The sequence below is a fragment of the Chrysemys picta genome, chromosome 2, assembly GCF_011386835.1.
Source record: "Chrysemys picta bellii isolate R12L10 chromosome 2, ASM1138683v2, whole genome shotgun sequence".
NCBI classification, from domain to species: Eukaryota; Metazoa; Chordata; order Testudines; family Emydidae; genus Chrysemys; species Chrysemys picta.
Window position 1 is genome coordinate 170,611,735 of NC_088792.1, and position 22,799 is coordinate 170,634,533.

The 22,799-nt window shown below is 41.6% G+C and overlaps 1 protein-coding gene across 7 annotated transcripts; it reads right to left on the minus strand.

Annotated features, from left to right (window-relative positions):
* Positions 1–410: 410 nt before the first annotated feature.
* LOC101930775 (serpin B6-like) lies at positions 411–22,282 on the minus strand. 7 transcript variants are annotated; one of them, XM_065584844.1, is made up of 8 exons: positions 22,119–22,274; positions 12,679–12,856; positions 9,884–10,021; positions 8,450–8,567; positions 7,738–7,880; positions 7,336–7,467; positions 2,588–2,755; positions 411–1,721 (listed from the first exon to the last, which is right to left on the minus strand). In XM_065584844.1, exons 2-8 carry the CDS (start codon positions 12,844–12,846, stop codon positions 1,317–1,319), a joined length of 1,272 nt encoding a protein of 423 aa, XP_065440916.1. In that variant the 5' UTR covers positions 12,847–12,856; positions 22,119–22,274; the 3' UTR covers positions 411–1,316. The 7 variants fall into 7 exon arrangements, with proteins under 7 accessions (XP_065440916.1, XP_065440913.1, XP_065440919.1 ...); XM_065584841.1 differs by having other exon boundaries at positions 7,336–7,470; XM_065584847.1 differs by lacking the exon at positions 7,336–7,467 and adding an exon at positions 13,501–13,636 and having other exon boundaries at positions 22,119–22,259.
* Between the last annotated feature and the right edge of the window lie 517 nt (positions 22,283–22,799).

Genomic DNA, 22,799 nt, shown 5'->3' on the forward strand with positions numbered 1-22,799 from the left:
AAAGTTATTTTTAACAACGAGGTTTTCACTGAAACTAATTCCATCTATAGAAGAGAAAGCTATGCCCTTACCTACTCAGACTTCACTCTGCCAGGTTATGAAATGCTGTTAGCAAACCTAATTTGAGACTGAAACTGAGTTAGCTGCAACACTCAGAACAACACTAAATTCTATGTTCCAAGTTAACCACCCTATTGCCTCTATTTACATATGTTCTTGGCAGCCAAGTATTATAAAGGAGGCAATAAATACTGGACTTCATTGGAGGTGGGAGCCCTGCTAGTGCAGTCTTAGAATGGCAGAGCCTGTCCCTGCTAGTTATCGATGGCAAAATTCACACGTTTGTTTCAATCACACTCCAGCTGAAGAACTACACAATTAAAACCAAACAAAACCTGACCCCACAGCACTTCACATCAGTTCCTTTATTGTTGGTTCAAGGAGCAGAAACAGCAAGACCAAAATCACTGGATAAGACCACTATGGCTGTGCAGTTTAGCATTATCGGTCTAAGCAAATATCTGTCCTATTTCAAAGTATTAAAAATATTAGTGTAACCCAGGTTAACATATGAGACATATGCAGAGTGAAATTCTGACTCCACTGAAGTCAGTAAGAAGTTTTTCCATTAACTTCAGTGGAGTTGACTTCATTCCTTGTCTTGAATAAGTACTTGCTCAATTTCCCCCTCAAGAGTAACACTTGTGTTAGCATCGTTCATAAAAATCTGTTAGATGGCTGCCAAGAGCTATTTGTTTGTTTTTTTTAAATGGGGACACAGCTAGACACAGAATGAATCAGTCTGGAAAATGAGACAGGGAGAAGGGAAATTTGCAAAAAGCATTTGGAGGTCAGTCAGAAGTCAGTCTTCTTTCGTTTTCCTCTCCCCACGAGATCTTACCACTTGCTGCTAAGCATCCCCAAATATGAGAACCAAATTTCTAGGGGAATATGTACAGAGATGGAGAGATGCATTAAACAAGGTGTTATGTCTAGAGATGGACTCAAGTTAAGGAACCCCGCATTTATTAAGGTATACAGGATACAAGGGGTGCTTTACAGTGAACTATGGAAAATGCCATTTGAAGTCTTATGACTTGGAATAAATATTAAATGATCCTGTTATTTAAAACTCTTGCTTAAATTTGAATAGAGGACTACAAAAAGCTGTTTCAGGCACAAGAGAGAAGGGTGTTTAGGGTTGCACCATGTAACGTACAGCATCTGTACAAAGCTTGTTGCGTAGAGTGCAAAAAAAATCCCAAGATAGTAAAATGGAAATAACTTTACTGTGTTAAGGGCTGCATTTTTTCTTTTTAGGGGGAACAAAATCTGCCATAGAACAGAATGTTGCCAGTTTTGTTGTGCCGGATAAAGAAGAGGAAAGGATGGTCTGCAGTGAACCGTGGTACAATCCGTGCACAAAGCATACGGAACACTAATGCAGTAGCAGCTGCTGCCTCCGTGCCTTCTTCGTTGACTTCCACAAAGGACTTGTGAACAACCTCCGACAGAACTAGCTCATTGCTGCCTGACATTCCAGATAAATCCACCTTGTCGCTGTCAAATGCATCAGCCATTCCCATGTTCTTCAGAACAGGCTTCAGATCATAAACTTGCTCCAACTTAAATCTGGGCAAACACACCTCCACTTCAGTATAGTCCATCATTTCTGGATTTATCCACTCTGTAAGTTTCTCATAAGTAAGTTCTCTTTCCAGCTACAAGAAGAAAAGGTCACAAAATTATAGAGGAAGAAAAGCCATGAATTTATACTAATGAAACAATGCCCACTGTGTGTGTTTACACAGTAGGGATTAGCATCCTCTCCTGGTATGGAATGAATGTTATTGCTATAGTCAGAAACCAAAAATAAATGACAGTCAGAAACATTCTTATTCTTTTTTCAATACAGTCAAAAGGCCCCCCAGTTAGGATCAGAGCTCCGCTGTGTTATATGCAGGTACCGTCCCAAGATCATCCTTCATGGTAACAAGTTAATGCAATTGCATGTTGTCACTAGTAATGACATGTCCTTTGCAGAGGTGACTACTGTGGGAGAGGCATTACTATTTTGCTGTCCCTTGCCAGCCCAGTAACAGTATAGCACAGAAAGGAAATCAGTAGCTCTTGAATGGAGGAGCACTTGGGGACTCCCATATGAAGAAATGTTAGGTAGAGGGTCGGGTACAGTGAGGGAGAGCCCAACCCACAACAGTTAGAAAGGAATATGGGGGGAGAAATCCATCAAACAGGAATTGATTTTTGTAACAGTGGAAGCTCTCCAGGATCTCCTTCAATCTGTCACTCACTACATTCTGACTTCATCCCAATGCCTAGTCAAGAAGTCTCTCTTTTCAGAACTTAACATTTCTCTGGACATCAGAGAGAGCTGGGCTTACTTGACAGTGACACATGGTATTCCCATCTCTTGGGGGACAGATGTAACGCCTCCACAGCTCTCCCACCCTGTGCTAATACTGGTGAGTTCGGAGCTTGGGACGTGAATTCACAGATCTAAATGAGATTTTGTCAAATGCTCTTCTCTAGCAGGATTTGAGCTTTGTATTCAGAACAAGTGCCTTACCTGTTCCAGGCCAGTGGAATTATCTTGGATTTCATCAGGAAGCAGGATGATCATACTTGTCTCGTTATCAACATAAGGGAGGTCAAGGATTTGGGTCTGAAAATCTGCTACGTAGCTCATGTTAAATTTAGTTTCCTTGAACATCATCTGCACTGGTTTGCTCTCATTCTTTAAAAAAAAAAAAAAAGTATCAGTGTCAACAAGTACTACAGAGCCAGCATGTTGGTACTAAACTAGAAGAACTGGGATTCAAATCACATGGGACATCTGCAATTAGGCTGGACAGAGCACTAGAAAATATTGTAGGGAAGGGTCCTACCATTGCCCTTTGGGGTGGCAGGGAATGAACCAAAATTCTATCAGGCTTTTCCCATTTGTAATGCCCAGTCCCTTGAGATTTATTTTGAGGAAAACACTACAGGTATTTTAGTTGCTTACTGTGTAGCTTCCTATCAACAAAATTGTTAAAACGCTGGACCTCTGAGCCTAAATAGTTTCACACTAGTAGGCAGGAGATTTCAAACCTCTGAATGTTACATGGCAAATATGGCCACCGCTGCTATTGTCTGTTAATACAGAAAACGAGGGGTTGAGTGGACAGGGGCACAAAGCCAGATTTTCTTAAGGATCTTGCCAGGTCTTAGGAAAGGAGCAGGCAGCAAAAACAAACAGTGATCCTGTGAGTAGTTTAAAGAGAGTGGCTATTAGTAGAAAAAGAGAGTGGCTATTAGTATGCTGGCTTTTGGGAGTGTTCACGGTTGATATCAGAGAGGAGCCTAAAAGCCAGGTAGCATCTGGATTTCTGCATGCTTATCTGAACTCCATTTCTGACAGTTCTTTAGTTCACCAATGACTAGTCAGCGTAAGCAGGCTGGGGACAAAAGAGTGAGTTTTACGGTTTGTTCTGGAAGCGCTGAGATTTGTGATCATTCCTATGTTTTATAAAGTGAATTCCATAGTTGTAGGTCATCTGCCATCTTCCACACAAGTTTTTGTGACTGACAGTTCTGTAGTTCGTAATGAATTCTTTTAAAAGCTTTATTCCCTGTCATGAAGAAAACACAGTCCTCGAGTAGCTCAGGCCAGTTTCATAGACAGCTTTGAAGATTAGGGTCAAAACCTTAATATGACCCTGTATTCAATGGATAGTCAGCATAGTACTGATTCCCCCTCCCCTCCTTGAAGAAGAAAAGGGAGAACTAAGCAACTTCACAAGTTAGGGCTCTTTCTGGGAATGGCCTGGTACAAAAGATTGGCACCAACTCCCCAGTAGGTCTAAGGCAGAACAATAGCATTCTATCAAATGCTTCAGAGAGATCCAAGAGTGTGAATGTATGTATCTTTTCCATGGACAAGAGCAGGTCATCCATCAACACTACTTGTACTGTCTGTTACCTATCAAAATCTGAAGACCAGATTTGGGGAGGTCCACTATACAGATGATAAGCGGGTGTATCCACTTGCATTTTCATTACATTATCCACAAATAGGAAGGAGGTTAGACCCCCAAGCAGTAATTAGTAAAGTCCGTGGTTTCCACTCATAGAATCATAGAACTGGAATGGGAAAACTGGGATGCTAGGAAAAGTTGAACAACTTCCTGTATGTGTAGAATCCTGGTTTTCTCACTCTTTGGCCTGCCCTCTGTCCATACTTCAAACAACCAGTTGTCCTCTGGTAGCAGATTTTATTCCATCTGCATCAGCATCTCTGTTTTGGCTCAGATTTGCTAATGCGTTGTTAGATTTGAATATTTTGATTCAGGGCCAGTGTTTGCTTCTAATCAGAATATAAAGGTACCCCCAAAATGCTGTTTAGTTAAAATATTTTATGAAGTAGAAAAAGACTCACAGTACATTGAGGAATTTCAACATTATGGGCCTGATTTTAGAGTAACTGTTGAAATCAATTTAAGTTACATTGGTGTAAAGCTTGTGTAAATAAGAACAGAATCAGGCCCATTGCTTTACTTAAGCATAAAATTTCCGTGGGTTTATTTCTGCCTATGTAGTTCTAAAATGCTTATCGTTAATATAATGTACTTTTTTGTAGTTTGCAGAATTTTTCACTCAGAATTTAACACAGCATCATTTTAAATATTGCACAGAATTGCACATAATGCAGAAGTACGTATATGCTTTGATTTTCTTTTCATGTAAATCGGATTAATTTTTAATGCTTGGGTGCCTAAATACCAATATTGGTTTCTATGAGTGGAAATGTATACTTGGTTCATAGGCTCATGCTGATGTCTACTCTCTATGTCAGTATTGGAATTAGCACCACCTGAGTAATTTTTAATGTTAACTAACAATGAAACATGATAATTCAAGATGTAAATTCAGAATATCTGGCAATAAAATAACATTGGTCCATGTTTGTTTGGAAAAAAAAATAACATGCTACCAAACTAAAACACTTCCCTTTAAATTTACAGCATCAGAGGAATATATGTCTACAATACATAGGAAGTATTTGAAAACTGGTTTATTTTCCTAAAACATATAGGTACTAGAATAAGTTTTTGTGAATTCTACTCATGATAGTGCAAGGGTTGGTATTTGTATTGTTCAGTAATCAGGTGGATTAATTTACAGTCCTTTTAAACTAATCTTCTGGTTAAGGCCCTGATCCTGCAAACACTTACTCAAGGGTTTAGTTTTAAGCATGTGAGTAATCCCATTGAATTTACAGAGTTTATACCATACGATTGGTTCTAATGCCTATCTGTTTTTTTAAAACAAGCCAGTTTTAAAAATACCTCCTCTGTATTGGGGATATGTATTTCTCTCACAGTGTAAATTTAAAAGGCTGTCTTTTATCTTGGTAGTGTCTGGATTTTTTCCAATCATAGAATCAAAGAATCTAGAAGGGACCTCGAGAGGTCACCCCTGCACTCGTGGCAGGACTAATTATCTAGACCATTCCTGACAGGTGTTTGTCTAACTTGCTCTTAAAAATCTCCAATGATGGAGATTCCACAATCTCCCTAGGCAATTTATCCCAGTGCTTAACCACCCTGAGAGTTAGGAAGTTTTTCCTAATGACCAACCTAAACCTCCCTTGCTGCAATTTAAGCCCACTGCTTCTTGTCCTAGCCTCAGAGGTTAAGAAAAACAATTTTTCTCCCTCCTCCTTGTAACAACCTTTTACATACTTGAAAACTGTTATCATGTCCCCTCTCAGTCTTCTCTTTTCCAGACTAAACAAACCCAATTTTTCAATCTTCCCTCATAGGTCCTGTTTTCTATACCTTTAATCATTTTTTGTTGCTCTTTACTGAACTCTCTACAAATTGTCCACATCCTTCCTGAAATGTGGTGCTCAGAACTGGACACAATACTCCAGTTGAGGCCTAATCAGAGCAGAGTAGAGTGGAAGAATTACTTCTCGTGTCTTGCTTACAACACTCCTGCTAATACATCCCAGAACTATGTTTGCTTTTTTTGCAACAGTATTACACTGTTGACTCATATTTAGCTTGTGGTCCACTATGATCCCCAGATCCCTTTCCACAGTACTCCTTCCTAGGCAGTCATTTTCCATTTAGTGTGCGTGCAACTGATTGCTCCTTTGTAAGTGGAGTATTTTGCATTTGTCCTTATTGAATTTCATCCTATTTACCTCAGACCATTTCTCCAGTTTGTCCAAATCATGACTTCTGGGGTGCTGCCTGACTATAGCATGTGTTGGGCTGGGCAATAAAATTCTCTCTCTAAAAGATGGCATCGAGAGATAGTAGGACTTCCAGGCACTCCTGAATGACTTTCACCATCCAGGAAGGTATGAGTAAATATACAAGGTGGCTCACATTTCATTCAGTTTCTTGGTATGCTCTTCAGAGTCATGTCACCAGTCCCTGTTTGTGCTAAACCTCTACCCCGATATAACGCTGTTCTCAGGAGCCAAAAAATCTTATCGCGTTATAGGTGAAACTGCGTTATATTGAACTAGCTTTGATCCACTGGAGCATGCAGCCGCGCCCTCCCGGAGCGCTGCTTTACCGCGTTATATCCGAATTTGTGTTATATCGGGTCGCGTTATATCGGGGTAGAGGTGTATGTGGAGACAGCCTCAAGAGGATGCATGAGCTTCCCCAAGAAGGAGGGCTGGCCTATCACCACATTGAGAATTACTTTATTATGCCTTGGGGTAGAGTGGATGCACTTTAAGATGAGGAGATTTGCACACTGTGATGTGAGTTGCTAAAAAAAAGAAACCTGATCTAATTTGTGTATCAGTTTAATGGTGGAATCCATTTTAAAGCAAAAGTGATCTTGTTTTGATCAAAGTTTGCTGTAAACAGAAGCGTTCCATGTGTAAAAACATCTGAACACATGCGTGTTCCCTTCTGCTTGTAGACAGTAAGGGCCCAATTCTTCTCACTTATTTTTTATACTATCATACCCCTTGGAGTCCCAGTCATGGACCAAGACCCCACTGTGCTAGAAAGAAGACCGACCCTGTCCCGAAGAGCTTATAGTCTAAGTATAGCTGTTTTAGCTCCACGGACTGCAGTAGATTTGCTCCTGATTTACAATGCTTTGAGGAGAATTAGCAATCACCACACATTTTACAAATCAAACCTTATAACACATGAAGTAGTTGAGCATTTTTCATGTTCTAATTTTATCATTGGGTAAAAACTGAAGCAAAGGGGACCAATTTCTGTAAGTAACCATAATTCTGTGGTAGTTGTGCACACAAAACAGCAACAGATTCGAGGACAGGGATGTTAAATGACTTACAGGTTCTCTAAACACTGAACAATGTATGGAATCCCAAACTGTCTGACACTCATTTATCCACGTTCTTCTCTTACATGTTAAAATTCTGACTATTGTAAGTTCTGTAATTATGTTCAAAGCTACTGTCCTCCACTGCTGAAAAGATACACAGAGAGGTATAGCAGAAAACAGAGAGAGAATGAAGGAAACAAGGGATACATCCAGGTTAATGCATTTATTTGAAAATGTAGTTTCAAAGATGTTTACAATAAACTAAACAAAGGGGTTGTGTTGAGGGGATGGGATGGGAAAGAATAGAGGGTTGTGGTAAAATGTACTTAGGGCAATCCTGATTAAAAGCATTTCTTGTTTTCTTTGGGTGAAAGTGTAGTGAAAAATGAGTGACATTTTCCTACTTCATACCTTGTTAATTTTAAATTGCCTTTCCACTGTGCAATCCTTGTTGAATTGGGTTGCCCAGTTGCCTTTGAAGTAGATGGCGTTCACCAAGATTAGTCTGGTCATTGAATCAACAACACCCTGAGCCAACAGATTCTGGATTTTACCTTTAGGACACATTAAAGGAAGCATAGTTTTTAGCTGATATACACCTATCTACCTAGTTGTGTTATTAATTACAGCAGGGGTCCTCAATGCGGTGCCCAAAATTCTTGTATTGTGCAGAAGTTAGAGGCATCCAAGTGCACCTGCCTACTGGCTGCCAGACAAGCAGCCGCCGAAATGCCACCGAGAAGCGGCAACGTCAAGAAGCGCTGCCACCGAATTTTGACGGCATTTCGGCAGTGACGCCTCTTGATGACGCTGCTTCACGGCGGCATTTCGGCGGCAATACCTCTTGATGTTGCTGCTTCTCGGCGGCATTTAGGCAGCTGCTTGTCTGGCGACCACGATCCTCAGCGGCTAGTCGTCCGGCACCCGCCCCACAGAAAAGGTTGGGACCAGTGAACTACAGTATCCTCTAACATCTGCACAGTACAAGAACTACATCTTAATCTGAAGGATTCAGTTCTGTTTTTCTTCTCCTTCTCTTATTGTATCTCTCCTATGGCCATATGCTTTTTAAACAGGCTTTAGCTGTTTAGCAAGACACTGTGGAACTCTGCAAGCTACTCACCTTCAGTTTTTTCTTCTACCCAGGAATTTATGTGTTTTCTGGAATCTTCTGCAGCTCTAGAGAAGTCAAGTTGTTTTAGCTCTGCATGATAGAATTTCTGGCAAGAGTCTATAAATGTCTAGGACAAACAAAAGGAGGATGTCTTAACAATATATTTTTCTGGCGTGCAGTTGTAGAAGACTCAAACATAGAATCTACCTTTTCTTCCTCCATCCCTTCAGAAAGAGTCAGTCTTAACACCAACTTGTCACTTCTTTTCAAACTGAACATTTTATTTTCTATTATTACATTCTTAGTCCGAGCAGCCAGCTTACTGACAGATCAACAACAAGACTGCATGATGAGAGTGATGCAATCAATTTGCTTCAGTTTGAGAGTACAAGTAAATCGGTCTCTAGATAATGTTTTTTATAACCCTCCCAGAGTAACCCGAAACTGATCTAGTTTAGAACTGAAATCTCAGGGGGTTATTTCTATATCTTTTTTGTATAGTATGTGTGGATCATAATAACCTGCTCTTCAGCCTTATGAAAGGTCTACTGTGCAAATGTCAATAGGTCAGTAATTATGTGGCTAGGTCAAAATCATGCTCTCTCTCTTTCCAATTTGTATTTTGAAGTCTTCTATTTTATGGACTAAATGCCAAAGATTCCAAGTTTAAATATTTAATTATAGTGGTTTTAACTTTAATTGAGAAGAGGATCTCTGGATCTGAGCCAATTTATACTGGCAATCCCTTTTAGTAATAAAATAACTGTAGATTGGGGAGGGTAAGGTTGATTGCCATACTGAAAATGTAAGTTTGTTTTTTTGAGTCTAGAACTCAAGTGAGACTTTCAGTTACCTCTTAATTTTCTGAGATGAAAGAAGGGGGTCTGAAAGAGTAAGGTTAAAATCAGGGGTACACTTTTTGGATGCATTTTAAACGGGAAATATATACCCCAGTACCCGTTACTCTCAGCTAAGTCTTTGGAGAATTTCTAATCGCTCTTCTGTCTGATTTTTTAAAAAAAATGATGTGCCCCTTGCTGTGTCCTTTGAATGCATTGTCCAATTTAAGGGGAGGGAAGACCCCCCCCCCCAAAAGTCACACAATAATGCCTATTCCCCTCCCTGCCCACCATTTGAAGGAAATTCTTAAAATCTTAGCTCCTGGCCAAAAATGCCTGAGTGATTAATGGAATGCTGAAGAGTTGGGGTTTGTTGGATCTTCCATTGACAGTACTCTGTTCCAGTTCTCTAGCGTTCAGAGCTAGTGACTGTCAAACAATCAGCTGAGCACACAAATGGATTTTACAAGGAGACTTGCTTTGGTTAGTCAGGTCCTGAACTACATAGTGCCTGTAGATTAAAGCCAATCCCTTGATTTGCACTCAAAAGTGGAAACGTAGCAAATGTGTTATAACACAAGAACAAACTGAACGTTTGACTTACTGCAAGAAATTTAAACGTCTTTTCCCCATAGAGCTGGTTGGCAATCCTAAGCACATAATTAGTGCCTGGTTTGTTAATTTCAGAAATAAGTGACTGGTATCCATCATGAATCTCTTCAGCTTCGTCCAGAGAAAGCACCTATAGAAAGAGAAAGGAATACACTCAGCATGACCCACATGTGCTGAAACATGTGCTTTCGGACAGGTTAGTACAATGCCTTTCAGCAGCTTAGAGATGAAAGCTGCAGCCTGAACACCCAAGGCAGCCCTAAAAGGGAAAGGATTTCCCATTACACAACACATTTGGAGCTCATTATGTTAGAAGAGAGACACTGCTGAAAAAACATTTTACCATGGAAATAAACATAGCTGGTTTGAAGAGACCCCTCACTCAGTCCTAGCTTCAGGGCACATAAAATGAACAGTTCTGGAGAGTTTAAAGAAAAACCATCAACTTGAAATCTACTCAGTTTCAAAACATGAATTTAAAGTAGCTTCAGGTCTCAGACTCATCTCTAGAGCCCCAATAGCGATTTTTGTAGCTTTATAGTTACATTTTTTTAATTTGTTTCATTGTACGGAAGAGCATGACAAACAGGGAAAGTGTCTCTATTATGGAACAAAGAGTGAAACACAAAGTGCTGTCAAATGCACAAGTATACAAACTGGGGGGAAATGTCCCTTATTTTTCCCTCATCTTAACTGTTACTTGCAACACTAAGAGGTTAAAAAAAAATTTCAGACAAGGTATGATTTATGTTGACGGTATCCCTTTCAACTGTCCTTTCCCCAAAGCTTCCAGCAATGTTTTGGAACTATGCTTTCAATTCAAGCACACCCATAGTATGCTGCTGCCTTTGTCCCTTTGTAACAGTGCCTCCATTTTGCCTTCCATAATGAATTATTTGTTGCATCATTTCATATTTGCATTGTTCCATTCCCCATTCTTTTCCTTCTTCTACTTTACTAAAATGAAGCACCTGATAGTACAATAGTTAGCATTCTATTGTACTAGAAGGTTCTTTTGGGAGTACATTCAAGAACACATCTGGTTCTTTTTTCAGCTAAATGTTAGTGAAATGAAGAAATGTTATGGAATGACCTAGTGCTCCAATACATTAGTCATTGCTTTAATATGAGCAAGATTTATTTAATAGAGATCAAGAATGGCTCTTCTAGTATGAAACACTGTAGTGAAGTAAGACACCCTGAAAAGCCCTTTATAAGGGAAAACTTTAGCTCTACAGTGCTTTACTGCATGTGGGCAGGCAAATGATCAAATCAACAAAATAGCCCAAGACCTCAGAGGCTTCCCAAACCAACAGGGGAGATGGGCAGCTCATCGAAGGAAGTGTCTCCATAGGACACAAATGGGCCCAATTCAACCAAATGCAGTCTGGGATAACTCTGTGGGACATCCATGGTAAGTCTCCAGGCTAAATTCACTGATATCAGGTCTCGTAGGTCAATGGTTTTAAAATCAAGATCAGGCCATATTCTGCTTTCATTTACCTAGATGTAAATCTGACACAGTTTCATTGAAGTCTAATAGTTACTCCAGTTTTATACCAATGTAACAGCAGAATTTGTCTCAATGTTTAAATAAACATAACTAGTACTAAAGTTTAAACTTCATCCTCAGTTTGAGTTCAGGTGACACATTGATTAAGATAGTATTTAAAAAAAAAATCAACCTCCCAAATGTTGGATTTGCTTAAGAGTAATAACTGCTATAAAATGCCATGCTATGAATTCCATAACTACTGCAGAGCTGTTGTACTGGTTGATATTTTGACCAAGAGATTTTACTGACACACAACAAGAGAATGTTCACACCCACTAGTACATGTAATTTTTAGCTACGTCTGCTCGTATGGTAGTTAATCATTCTAAACAAAAGACATATACATCCCAATTCTAAAAGTCCTTACAGATTATAAGGAATCGGTTTCAACTCTACCCTATTTTATTGTTGAAGCTGCAAGTTTAGACAACTCTTCACCTCCCCTAAGCCAAATATTGTACAAGGCTCTAAGTGGACAGCTATAAATCTAGTTTTGAAATTTATAATTCTCACCCCAGGAAACCAAGCAGACTACACTAAAAACCCACAAGCTAAGAGAACCTAAATGGGTATGTAACTGCAACACAGAAGTCCTTCTTTGCAGACAGATCTCAGGGCCTCAACTCCACCCTCATTTTCCCTGACTCCTGCCAATTTTGCCACTATTGATCACTCTCCTTTTCTAAATCTTGTTCTCCCTTCACATTTGTGACTCTGTCTCCTGGGTCTCCTCTTAGGTCTTTGCTTGACCTTTCAGTGGGACCTCAGGGCTCCATACTTGGCACCCAACTCTTCTTTCCTAGGCCCTCTTTCTCTCTAGAGGTTCTGAGTGCTCATTGGAGCAGGAGTTGACATTAAGAGTTTAATGAACTAGGCCTACATTTTCAAAAGACTAGTGATTTTTTTGGTTGCCCAACTTGACACCTTAAAGGGGGCCTGATTTTAAGAAAATGCTCCTGGCTATGTTTTAAAGTCATATTTAGGTGATTAGTATAATCGGATATTAATCCCAGAGAATGTAATTGAAGAAATTCTTTTCTAACTCTTGAGGCAGCTAGACAGCTCTCTCTTTTTCAAGGCACCTCAGCTGTATGGTGCCACCAAAATTCTACTCTCAGGCACACAAGGATGCTAATGGGAGTTTTCCATAGGTACAGAACATACATTAGAGATCTGTGGTTCAGCTTCTAGACCAAGATTGTCTTAAGTGGTTCAAGTTTATCCAGACATACCTTTGCCATCTGTGCTGCAGTGTTACCTTTTGCACCCAAAAAAACCATGGACAAAGCAGAGGAGATACTCAAAGGAGAAAAGAATAAGTTCTGTGTATTGGCATTTTCACTCAGCTTTTTGAATAGGTTGAGTGCAAAGGTGGTGTTTGCTTTACTGAGGTTATCCATGGTTCAGAACCTATAAGACAAAACACAAAGGAAAGATCATGTAAGATACAGATTTAAAATGTAATGAGTATTTAATGTGCCAGATTCTCAGCTGGTATAAAGCACCATAACTCCACTGAAGTCAGTGGAACTACTGGTTTTACACCACCTCAGGATATAGCAAAGCATCAAATAAGTTTAAGGATCATGTGTTCTCTCTCTCTCTCTCAAAATCCGAGTTTATATAAGAGCCTTCAGATAACAAGTGGGACAAACTCACACAAATTGCAAAGTTTTCCAATTCCTTAAGATTCGTGTTGAGTTTCAATAGCATTACACTGTTTTTCAGAAATTCAGTACCTATCTACCAACAAATATAAATTGTATTCATGAGACTAGACAGTCTAGTCTAGTCACATGAATACAATTTATATTTCATATAATATGTTTTATATTTAATGGTCATTATTGGAGACATGTTGTTTAAGTCACAGCTGTGCAATACTTAATGCCTCAAATTTACTTTAATCCAATCTGTAGTACATAATTACTGTATTTGAATTTATATTAGATTCTCTGGTGTAAAATAGTCACTGCATGTACTTTATGATCTGGGTTGTTAACTTTCTTTGTCAACCAAACTGATTTTGGGTGTAAAGTTCTATAAACACCTGCCTTATTCACTCATTTGCAGTAAATCCACATATTACTTCCTGCTGCTTTCTAGGATAGTGCTTATCTTCTATTTCAAAGAAGAGTTATGGAGAGCGGATCCTGTGACTATATTTTCTAGAGGGGTGGAGTGCCACTTCTGCAGAGATAGGGAGATTGAAGCAAAATGGGAAGAGATATAGGAAAATATAAAGAGAGGGTGAGCAAAACACAAGTAAGACGAGAGCTCTTTATTGCAGTCTTCTCTCTTTAATGTTTCATCCCTTTCTTTTGTTTCAGTATTTTTAAACTTCCTTTGCTCTTCCCTTCCTGACACCTCAATTAGAGAGCAATTGTTCAGCACTGGTTTTGTTTTATACTCTCAGCCCATCTATTCCTATCTGCTAGGGACCAACAGGAGATTCTGCTTCCAGCATTTCTCATTCAAGCAATTGGGAGACTGACAGCAATCATGACAAGAGAGTATTATCCTTAATTCACATTGTAGTATGACAGAACCTTTGGGATTAAAGGAAGTCTAATGAAGATGAATAGTAGACATATGTGCCCATCCAAGAACACATATTAATAATAAAACGAACCAGCGTTGCCATCTAATGACTGTTCTGTAGCTTATACGAAGCAAATTTGGTTGTCTTCGTCCAATACCCCATGAAAAAGAGTCCGCATTGCAGTCTCTTTATTAATCTCCGTAACAAAATGACTGCCGCCCGGTAGTCACTCATTGTAAATACACTTGTGCATAAAGAAATTACTGGAAAGCTCCCAATTAGAGCTGACTGATATCTTTTGTATTTTTAGAACCTATGACCAGCAGGCAATACTAATTGAAATTAATAGTGTGGGGGATTGATTTGATTATTGATATGGCAATAAAAAGCTAGAACAAAACTGCAGAGTCCCTACAAAACTGTCAAGGCAACTTTCTAATAACAGTATTCTAAAAGAATATTCAGCTATTTAGGGTATTTCGCAAGTGCACAATTTCAGCGCAGTAGCAAAGAAATCATTATTGTAGAAGGATGGACTGTTTATTACAGAGCTATTTTGGAATGCGGGACACCCAGTATCAACTCCCTGCTCTACTACAGACTTCCTGTTTGGCCTTGGGCAAGACACATAGGCTATGTCTACACTGCAATGAAAGACCTGAGGCACAGATATGGCTAGTTTGGGTCAGCTGGGCTATAAAACTGCAGTGTAAAATTCAGGCTCAAGTTGGAGCCGAGGCACTGAGACCCCATGAGAAGGGAAGGTCACAGTGCCCAGACTCCATCCCATTGTGCCATTGAATCTAAAAAAAGAAAGAGAGGAGAGGAATTACTCTGTTGGTCCTCATGACATCCAGAGATTACAAATTGGTTCCTGTTGCAGTGTTACCAGAAACTCAAATCAGATCAAAGTCTGATTCAGTCCATGTTTGGTTACCCTAAGTACCACTGCGATATGAGACACTTGTGCACTGTAAAGCTTAGACTGAATTTAAAAAAGAATCCACAGAGAATTTTACACCACACACACAGGTAAACACTTGCACTTCTCTTGTGCAGATGTCATACATGTTTTAGAGTTTTAATTCCTGCAGAGTTTTTTGTTTGTTTTTTGCATTTTGTACTTTTTTGGCTCAATTAAAACACCTTGAAATTAAATTGCAAGCTGATTTAAATTAAATGTATTATATTACAGAAAAAAGCACAGACTCAGTACTGTCATTTGTTCTTTGTCCTCCTTGACCCCAAATCTAGGAGACACAGGACAGCAAAATATAAATCTGGTAGCTTCTAAATACTTCTGCAAGACTGATCTGTCTTGATCATGCGGTCTTATTATCGAAGACAGAAGTTTATCAAAACCCTAAAACAGATAATCGATGTACCAAGGATCAAAGGGGTAGCCGTGTTAGTCTGGATCTGTAAAAGCAGCAAGGAGTCCTGTGGCACCTTATAGACTAACAGACGTATAGGAGGATGAGCTTTCGTGGGTGAATACCCACTTCTTCGGATGCACTCACTCTGGTTCCAACGTAGTGCTACTACCTTGGAAATAGCAGGAATACATTTTGACTCTGTTTGACTTAGAATATTAATTGACCATCTGGAATAAAGCTCTTTAACGCAGTTTGAGGGCAATGTTACCAAGTAAATGAATCATCTACCCTTTTCCATTTTACAATCCTATTAGGAAAACAAACACTCTTCTCTCTCTCTCTCTCCCTTAAAGGAATGCATTTCTCTGCGGTATACAGGTCTAGGTATACCACAGTCCATACTATTAGGCCTAGCCAACCAGATTCCTTTCATGACCATGATACTGGAGCTGCTTTTTTAGTTTCCCGAACACAGTGGAGTCTGTATGTGTGCTGGTATAAATTGCTACATGTCAGAGGGAATAAAACTTCTGCGATCTTATAAAACAGCATTGCTTGTATTTCCCCTTTGCTCTGTGCTGTGTAGGGTAACTCCCTGCATTACAATGCGAGTTTCCATGCCAAAACAGACAATTCTTTTGGAATTTAGAAAAATTTCTAGATCTATGGTCAACACAGTCCAAGTAAGAAACAATCCTGCAATCCTGACAGCTGCCACAAGCTTTATAGTCTTACAAATCTGCAGTGTATTTTTCCTCTAGTTACTAAAGCCGAAATAGGGAAGAGTGTCAAAATTAGGGGGAAAAAATCAATTTGATAACTGCTAATCTATACATGAGAATAAGAGCTACCTTTTCTAGAATTGATATTACATTTAAAAACTATCACAGAGATATTAAGAGGCTATAATGCTAAAAGAGCACTTCATTTCATATTGTTCATTCGTACTCCATAACTTTCTGCTTGATTCAACTGTTAAATACAGTATTTAAACAGAGATGGACAACATGATACACAAGTGTCAGGTAGTGGTGTGTATCATGTTGTCCATCTCTGTTTAAATACTGTATTTAACATATACCTAGTCAAGAAATCCAGTTGAATCACGCAAAAAGTTATGGAGTAGGAATGGGAAACTAGGAGATGTGAGGGATTTGTTTATCAAAGGGCTTGCTCCCCTTCCAAACTGCATTATGTTCAAGCTTCTTGTTCTTGACTTCAAGGTCCTGCATAACTGGTCTACCTTCTTTGGCTGTCCATGCCTCATTTTGCATTCCAATGTTCAACCCCATGTTCAAACTACCCCGTTCCCTCCACTCTACCACTGCTAGCAAACATCAAGTTGGTATAGGACTCAGATTTTAAGAATCACAGTGGTCTCTCATGACCATCTGCATAACCCTAAGAGCTTCACTCTCCTTATGAGTATGTGAAGATACTTCACACATGCTCATTAAGGCAACATCAACCCCCTAACTTGTGGGGGAACTACAGCATATCTTTTGGAAATACAGCCAATCTTAATTTAAAAGTGTGAAGTGATTGAGAAGCCATCAAGTCTTTTGGTAGATTATTCCAATGATTAATTATCCTGCCTGTTCAAAATTTGCACTTTACTTTCCATTTGATTTTGTCAAGCTTCAACTTCCAGCTATAGGATCTCGTCATGTTTCTGTCTGCTAGATTAAAGAACCTCTTCTACCAAATATCTTCTTTCCATGTTGGCACTTCTCCCATGCATGAAACACTCTTCCTGAACTAGTCTGCAAAGCAACTTCAGTCCCCCTATTTAAATCTTTCCTGAGGGCCTACTTCATATGTGACACCTACAAGACAGCTAATTGATTACTTATTTGTTTTAAGGTTTGGCACAGGACCCATAACTTCACTATGTAAGGGTTAACGGTAGCTGGAAATCATCTATTTCTCACACAAAAAAGAGCAAGGGAACAAAATGACATTGTATTATTAAAACCTTTTGTTAACAAGACACAAACAATTGCAACTTTTTTATTTTGTTATAACCTTCACAGAGAAGGGATCACCCCTTTTTAATGACCGGAAATTGCCGAGGATATTTGCTGGATATAACAATGTTGCTGGAAACAAATAATAAACACTTTAAATCTTTTTTTTTTTTGAATGAATGAATGAATGTCAAAAAACTATTCTGCACTCTCTGAATACTGTGAATAGTTTGAGTTTTTAAAATTCATCTCTCAAGTTTAAAAAATTGTGTATGCATATCTCTCTCCCCTTGTGTGGGAGCATAATGGGAGCAAAGGCAAAAGCAGTATTTAACAAGCTGTAATGTTTTTGTAGATACAGGCAATCCTAGGACCTGTGACACAATTGGTTCCTTACAATTGCATCATACATTGTAACATCGTAACTCGTAACTGCAATCTACTCCACTGCGGGACTGAGCAGCGTAAACTCAAAACCTATAATCGTAAGTCGAATCAGGGCGTCAATGTAGAACTGTCATAGGTGCTGTTCGTCGTAACTCGAACGTTGTAAAGTCGAGGACTGCTGGTATATTGTTATCTTAAAAACTAAGACTCCAATCCTGCAATAAGTCTGCATGTGTGGACTTCTGTAGTCTCATAGAGCTCCATAAGGCGGTTAGTGGGGCTTTATGCGGGGCTCGTTGCAGGATTAGGGCCTAAAGTGTATATATCCATAAGTGGCTCCCTCCCCCCCACATACAGACACCTCAAAAATAAAAAAGCTTGTTTTACATTGAAATAATACATAAGACTATCTGGTGATCACAATGTCACATATCTTTAGATATACAGTTAGCTCTATTTGTAAAAGGGGGGGGAGTGAGGGGCCCAAAATGTGCATAAAACAAGCAATGAGCCAGAAAAAACTAATCTGGCACAGTCAGGGAACTATGATGTGATTGGAATAACAGAGACTTGGTGGGATAACTCACATGACTGGAGTACTGTCATGGATGGATATAAACTGTTCAGGAAGGACAGGCAGGGCAGAAAAGGTGGGGGAGTTGCGTTGTATGTAAGAGAGCAGTATGGCTGCTCAGAGCTCCGGTATGAAACTGCAGAAAAACCTGAGAGTCTCTGGATAAAGTTGAGAAGTGTGAGCAACAAGGGTGATGTCGTGGTTGGAGTCTGCTATAGACCAGCAGACCAGGGGGATGAGGTGGACAAGGCTTTCTTCTGGCAACTAGCAGAAGTTGCTAGATCGCAGGCCCTGGTTCTCATGGGAGACTTTAATCACCCTGATATCTGCTGGGAGAGCAATACAGCGGTGCACAGACAATCCAGGAAGTTTTTGGAAAGTGTAGGGGACAATTTCCTGGTGCAAGTGCTGGAGGAACCAACTAGGGGCAGAGCCTTTCTTGACCTGCTGCTCACAAACAGGGAAGAATTAGTAGGGGAAGCAAAAGTGGATGGGAACCTGGGAGGCAGTGACCATGAGATGGTCGAGTTCAGGATCCTTACACAAGGAAGAAAGGAGAGCAGCAGAATACGGACCCTGGACTTCAGAAAAGCAGACTTTGATTCCCTCAGGGAACTGATGGGCAGGATCCCCTGGGAGATTAACATGAAGGGCAAAGGGGTCCAGGAGAGCTGGCTGTATTTTAAAGAATCCTTATTGCGGTTTCAGGAACAAACCATCCCAATGTGTAGAAAGAATAGTAAATATGGCAGGCGACCAGCTTGGCTAAACAGTGAAATCCTTGCTGATCTTAAACGCAAAAAAGAAGCTTACAAGAAGTGGAAGATTAGACAAATGACCAGGGAGGAGTATAAAAATATTGCTCAGGCATGCAGGAGTGAAATCAGGAAGGCCAAATCACACTTGGAGTTGCAGTTATCAAGAGATGTTAAGAGTAACAAGAAGGGTTTCTTCAGGTATGTTAGCAACAAGAAAATCAAGGAAAATGTGGGCCCCTTACTGAATGAGGGAGGCAACCTAGTGACCAAGAATGTGGAAAAAGCTAATGTTGTCAATGATTTTTTTGCCTCTGTCTTCACGAACAAGGTCAGCTCCCAGATTGCTGCACTGGGCAGTACAGTATGGGGAGAAGGTGACCAGGACTGTGGAGAAAGAAGTGGTTCGGGACTATTTAGAAAAACTGGATGTACACAAGTCCATGGGGCCAGATGCGCTGCATCCGAGGGTGCTAAAGGAGTTGGCGGGTGAGATTGCAGAGCCATTAGCCATTATTTTTGAAAACTCATGGCGATCGGGGGAGGTCCCAGATGACTGGAAAAAGGCTAATGTAGTGCCCATCTTTAAAAAAGGGAACAAGGAGGATCCAGGGAACTACAGGCCAGTCAGCCTCACCTCAGTCCCTGGAAAAATCATGGAGCAGGTCCTCAAGGAATCAATTATGAAACATTTAGAGGAGAGGAAAGTGATCAGGAACAGTCAGCATGGATTCACAAAGGGGAAGTCGTGCCTGACTAACCTAATTGCCTTCTATGATGAGATAACTGGCTATGTGGATGAAGGGAAAGCAGTGGATGTGTTATTCCTTGACTTTAGCAAAGCTTTTGATATGGTCTCCCACAGTATTCTTGCCGCCAAGTTAAAGAAGTGTGGGCTGGATGAATGGACTGTAAGGCGGATAGAAAGCGGGCTCAACGGGTAGTGATCAATGGCTCCATGTCTAGTTGGCAGCCGGTTTCAAGCAGAGTGCCCCAAGGTCGGTCCTGGGGCCGGTTTTGTTTAATATCTTTATTAATGATCTGGAGGATGGTGTGGACTGCACTCTCAGCAAGTTTGCAGATGACACTAAACTAGGAGGTGTGGTAGATACACTAGAGAGTAGGGATCGGATACAGAGGGACCTAGACAAATTAGAGGATTGGGCCAAAAAAAACCTGATGAGGTTCAACAAGGACAAGTGCAGAGTCCTGCACTTAGGACGGAAGAATCCCATGCACTGCTACAGACTAGGGACCGAACAGCTAGGTAGCAGTTCTGCAGAAAAGGACCTAGGGGTCACAGTGGATGAGAAGCTGGATATGAGTCAACAGTGTGCTCTTGTTGCCAAGAAGGCTAACGGCATTTTGGGCTGTATAAGTAGGGGCATTGCCAGCAGATCGAGGAACGTGATTGTTCCCCTTTATTCGACATTGGTGAGGCCTCATCTGGAATACTGTGTCCAGTTTTGGGCCCCATACTACAAGAAGGATGTGGAAAAATTGGAAAGAGTCCAACGGAGGGCAACAAAAATGATTAGGGGTCTGGAGCACATGACTTACGAGGAGAGGCTGAGGGAACTGGGATTGTTTAGTCTCCAAAAGAGAAGAATGAGGGGGGATTTGATAGCAGCCTTCAACTACCTGAAGGGGGGTTCCAAAGAGGATGGAGCTCGGCTGTTCTCAGTGGTGGCAGATGACAGAACAAGGAGCAATGGTCTCAAGTTGCAGTGGGGGAGGTCCAGGTTGGATATTAGGAAAAACTATTTCACTAGGAGGGTGGTGAAACACTGGAATGCGTTACCTAGGGAGGTGGTGGAGTCTCCTTCCTTGGAGGTTTTTAAGGGCCGGCTTGACAAAGCCCTGGCTGGGATGATTTAGTTGGGAATTGGTCCTGCTTTGAGCAGAGGGTTGGACTAGATGACTTCTTGAGGTCCCTTCCAACCCTGATATTCTATGATTCTAATCCCAACATTTCAATTAAAATGTAATTCAGGCCCATGGTCTAATCTTCCAATGAGTTTGTACTGTCTGTTTTATAGACTTATTAGAGACACAAGATGGAGGAGGTAATAGCTTTTATTGGACCAAGACATTGCCTTAGGCGCAGTCTAGAATAGCATAGTTTATGCTGCTATACAGAGTTTATTAACATAATAGTGGTATGTACACTGCAAGCGTTATTGTCTCCTTCACTCCATGGCTGCAGGGATTCATTTAGAGACAAGTGCGCTGTTTTAGTGGCTCAGTAAATGGCAGTGCCAGGCACCTCCCCTCGCCAGAGCCTCTCCCACAAGAGTCAGCAGCCAAGGCAGGGCCCCTGTATATGCAACGGATTTAATAAATCCCAAGTACCAGCATCCTGTGCTGCGTGTACCACACCCACCAGCTCTGTCCTACCACACCGGCAAGGGAACCGGGAGAGGGTCCTTGGCAGATACTGCAAACCCCAGGGCAAGATGCACAGAATCACAGGGTTCCTCCTCCACCTGGTCTTACTGGGAGGAGGAAACCACAGGCTGAGCCACCTTCTCAAGGCAGGGAAAGGACCTGAGACACCTATTGTGACTTGTGGATTCAAGGTTCAGGTGTCTGGTCTCTTAGGAGCCTGACTCCTCCCCTCTCCCCCCCCAGGCAGACCTGCCCCCCACTCCCGCCCATCCCAGCAGGAGCACAGGGTGCCGCCCCCCCGGGCTTGCGGTGTTTCCATCACACTCCAGGTTTACAGTTCGGTTCCTGGCTCTCAGCCCCCCACTGCACAAACTGTCCCAGCGCCCGGAGCAGGAGCGGTCACTGCAAGAGACACAAACTCACCGGACACCAGCGAGACCCCCCCGCCCCGGGCTGCTTGAACCAACCGTGCGGCCGATGCCCGGGGCGGACTCCGGCTCCCAGCGTCTCCTCCCGCCCGCCAGAAGCGAGCGGCCCTGAGCCCCGGGCTGGAAACTAAACCCAAGTCGCAGCCCCGCTCCCCGCCCCCGGCTCGGGGTTTCTAGCGCCCGAGGCAGCGAGCGCGGCAGGACCCGCCCCACACGCAGGCGGCCCCGGACAGACGGCGCCAGGCCGGGACTGACCCAGGGGCGGTGCTGCGGGACCGGTGCGGAATCGGGCGGCGGCTGCTGCGGGGAGCCGGGCGCGCAGGTCGCTGAAGCGGCTCCGGTGGCGCTGGGCAAAGGGGAGGCGGCCTCGGGCTTGTGTTAGCGCCGCTGAGCCCCGGGATCCCGCCCCCCTGGAGCCCGGAAGCGCCGGGAGCCACCATGGGGCGTTTCATCCCTCAGCCTCCGCCCGTCTCTAATTTCCTGCACCAGCGGGTTTGAGTTGCCCTGTTAGGGTTACATTTCATACATGCTGCTCCCGGCAGGTCATAGAAGCAAGTCGCTAAGGCCCTGTCTAGACTAGGAAAGAAGATTATGTTTGCCAAGTGTTAGCGAACATTTCAGATAGCATGATTTTAAACACCACTGTGCAACCTGATGCAGACAAAACAACGGTCTTTTTAAAAGTCTCAGCTGGGCATAACCAGTGCTTAATTTGTGCCAGTCCCGGCACCTCTAGGCTTAACAGTTCATAAACCTGGTACCTCTAGGCTTGGCAGTTCACAGCTCAGGCACCTCTAGGCTTGCTGCATCCATTATGTATATAAAAAAATTGCTTCTCCCTGGCACCTCTTTCATTACAAATTAAGTACTGGGTATAATCAACCCTAGTTAAGTGACTATCATTTTGGAATGGTAACAAGGAAACTATTAAAAGTG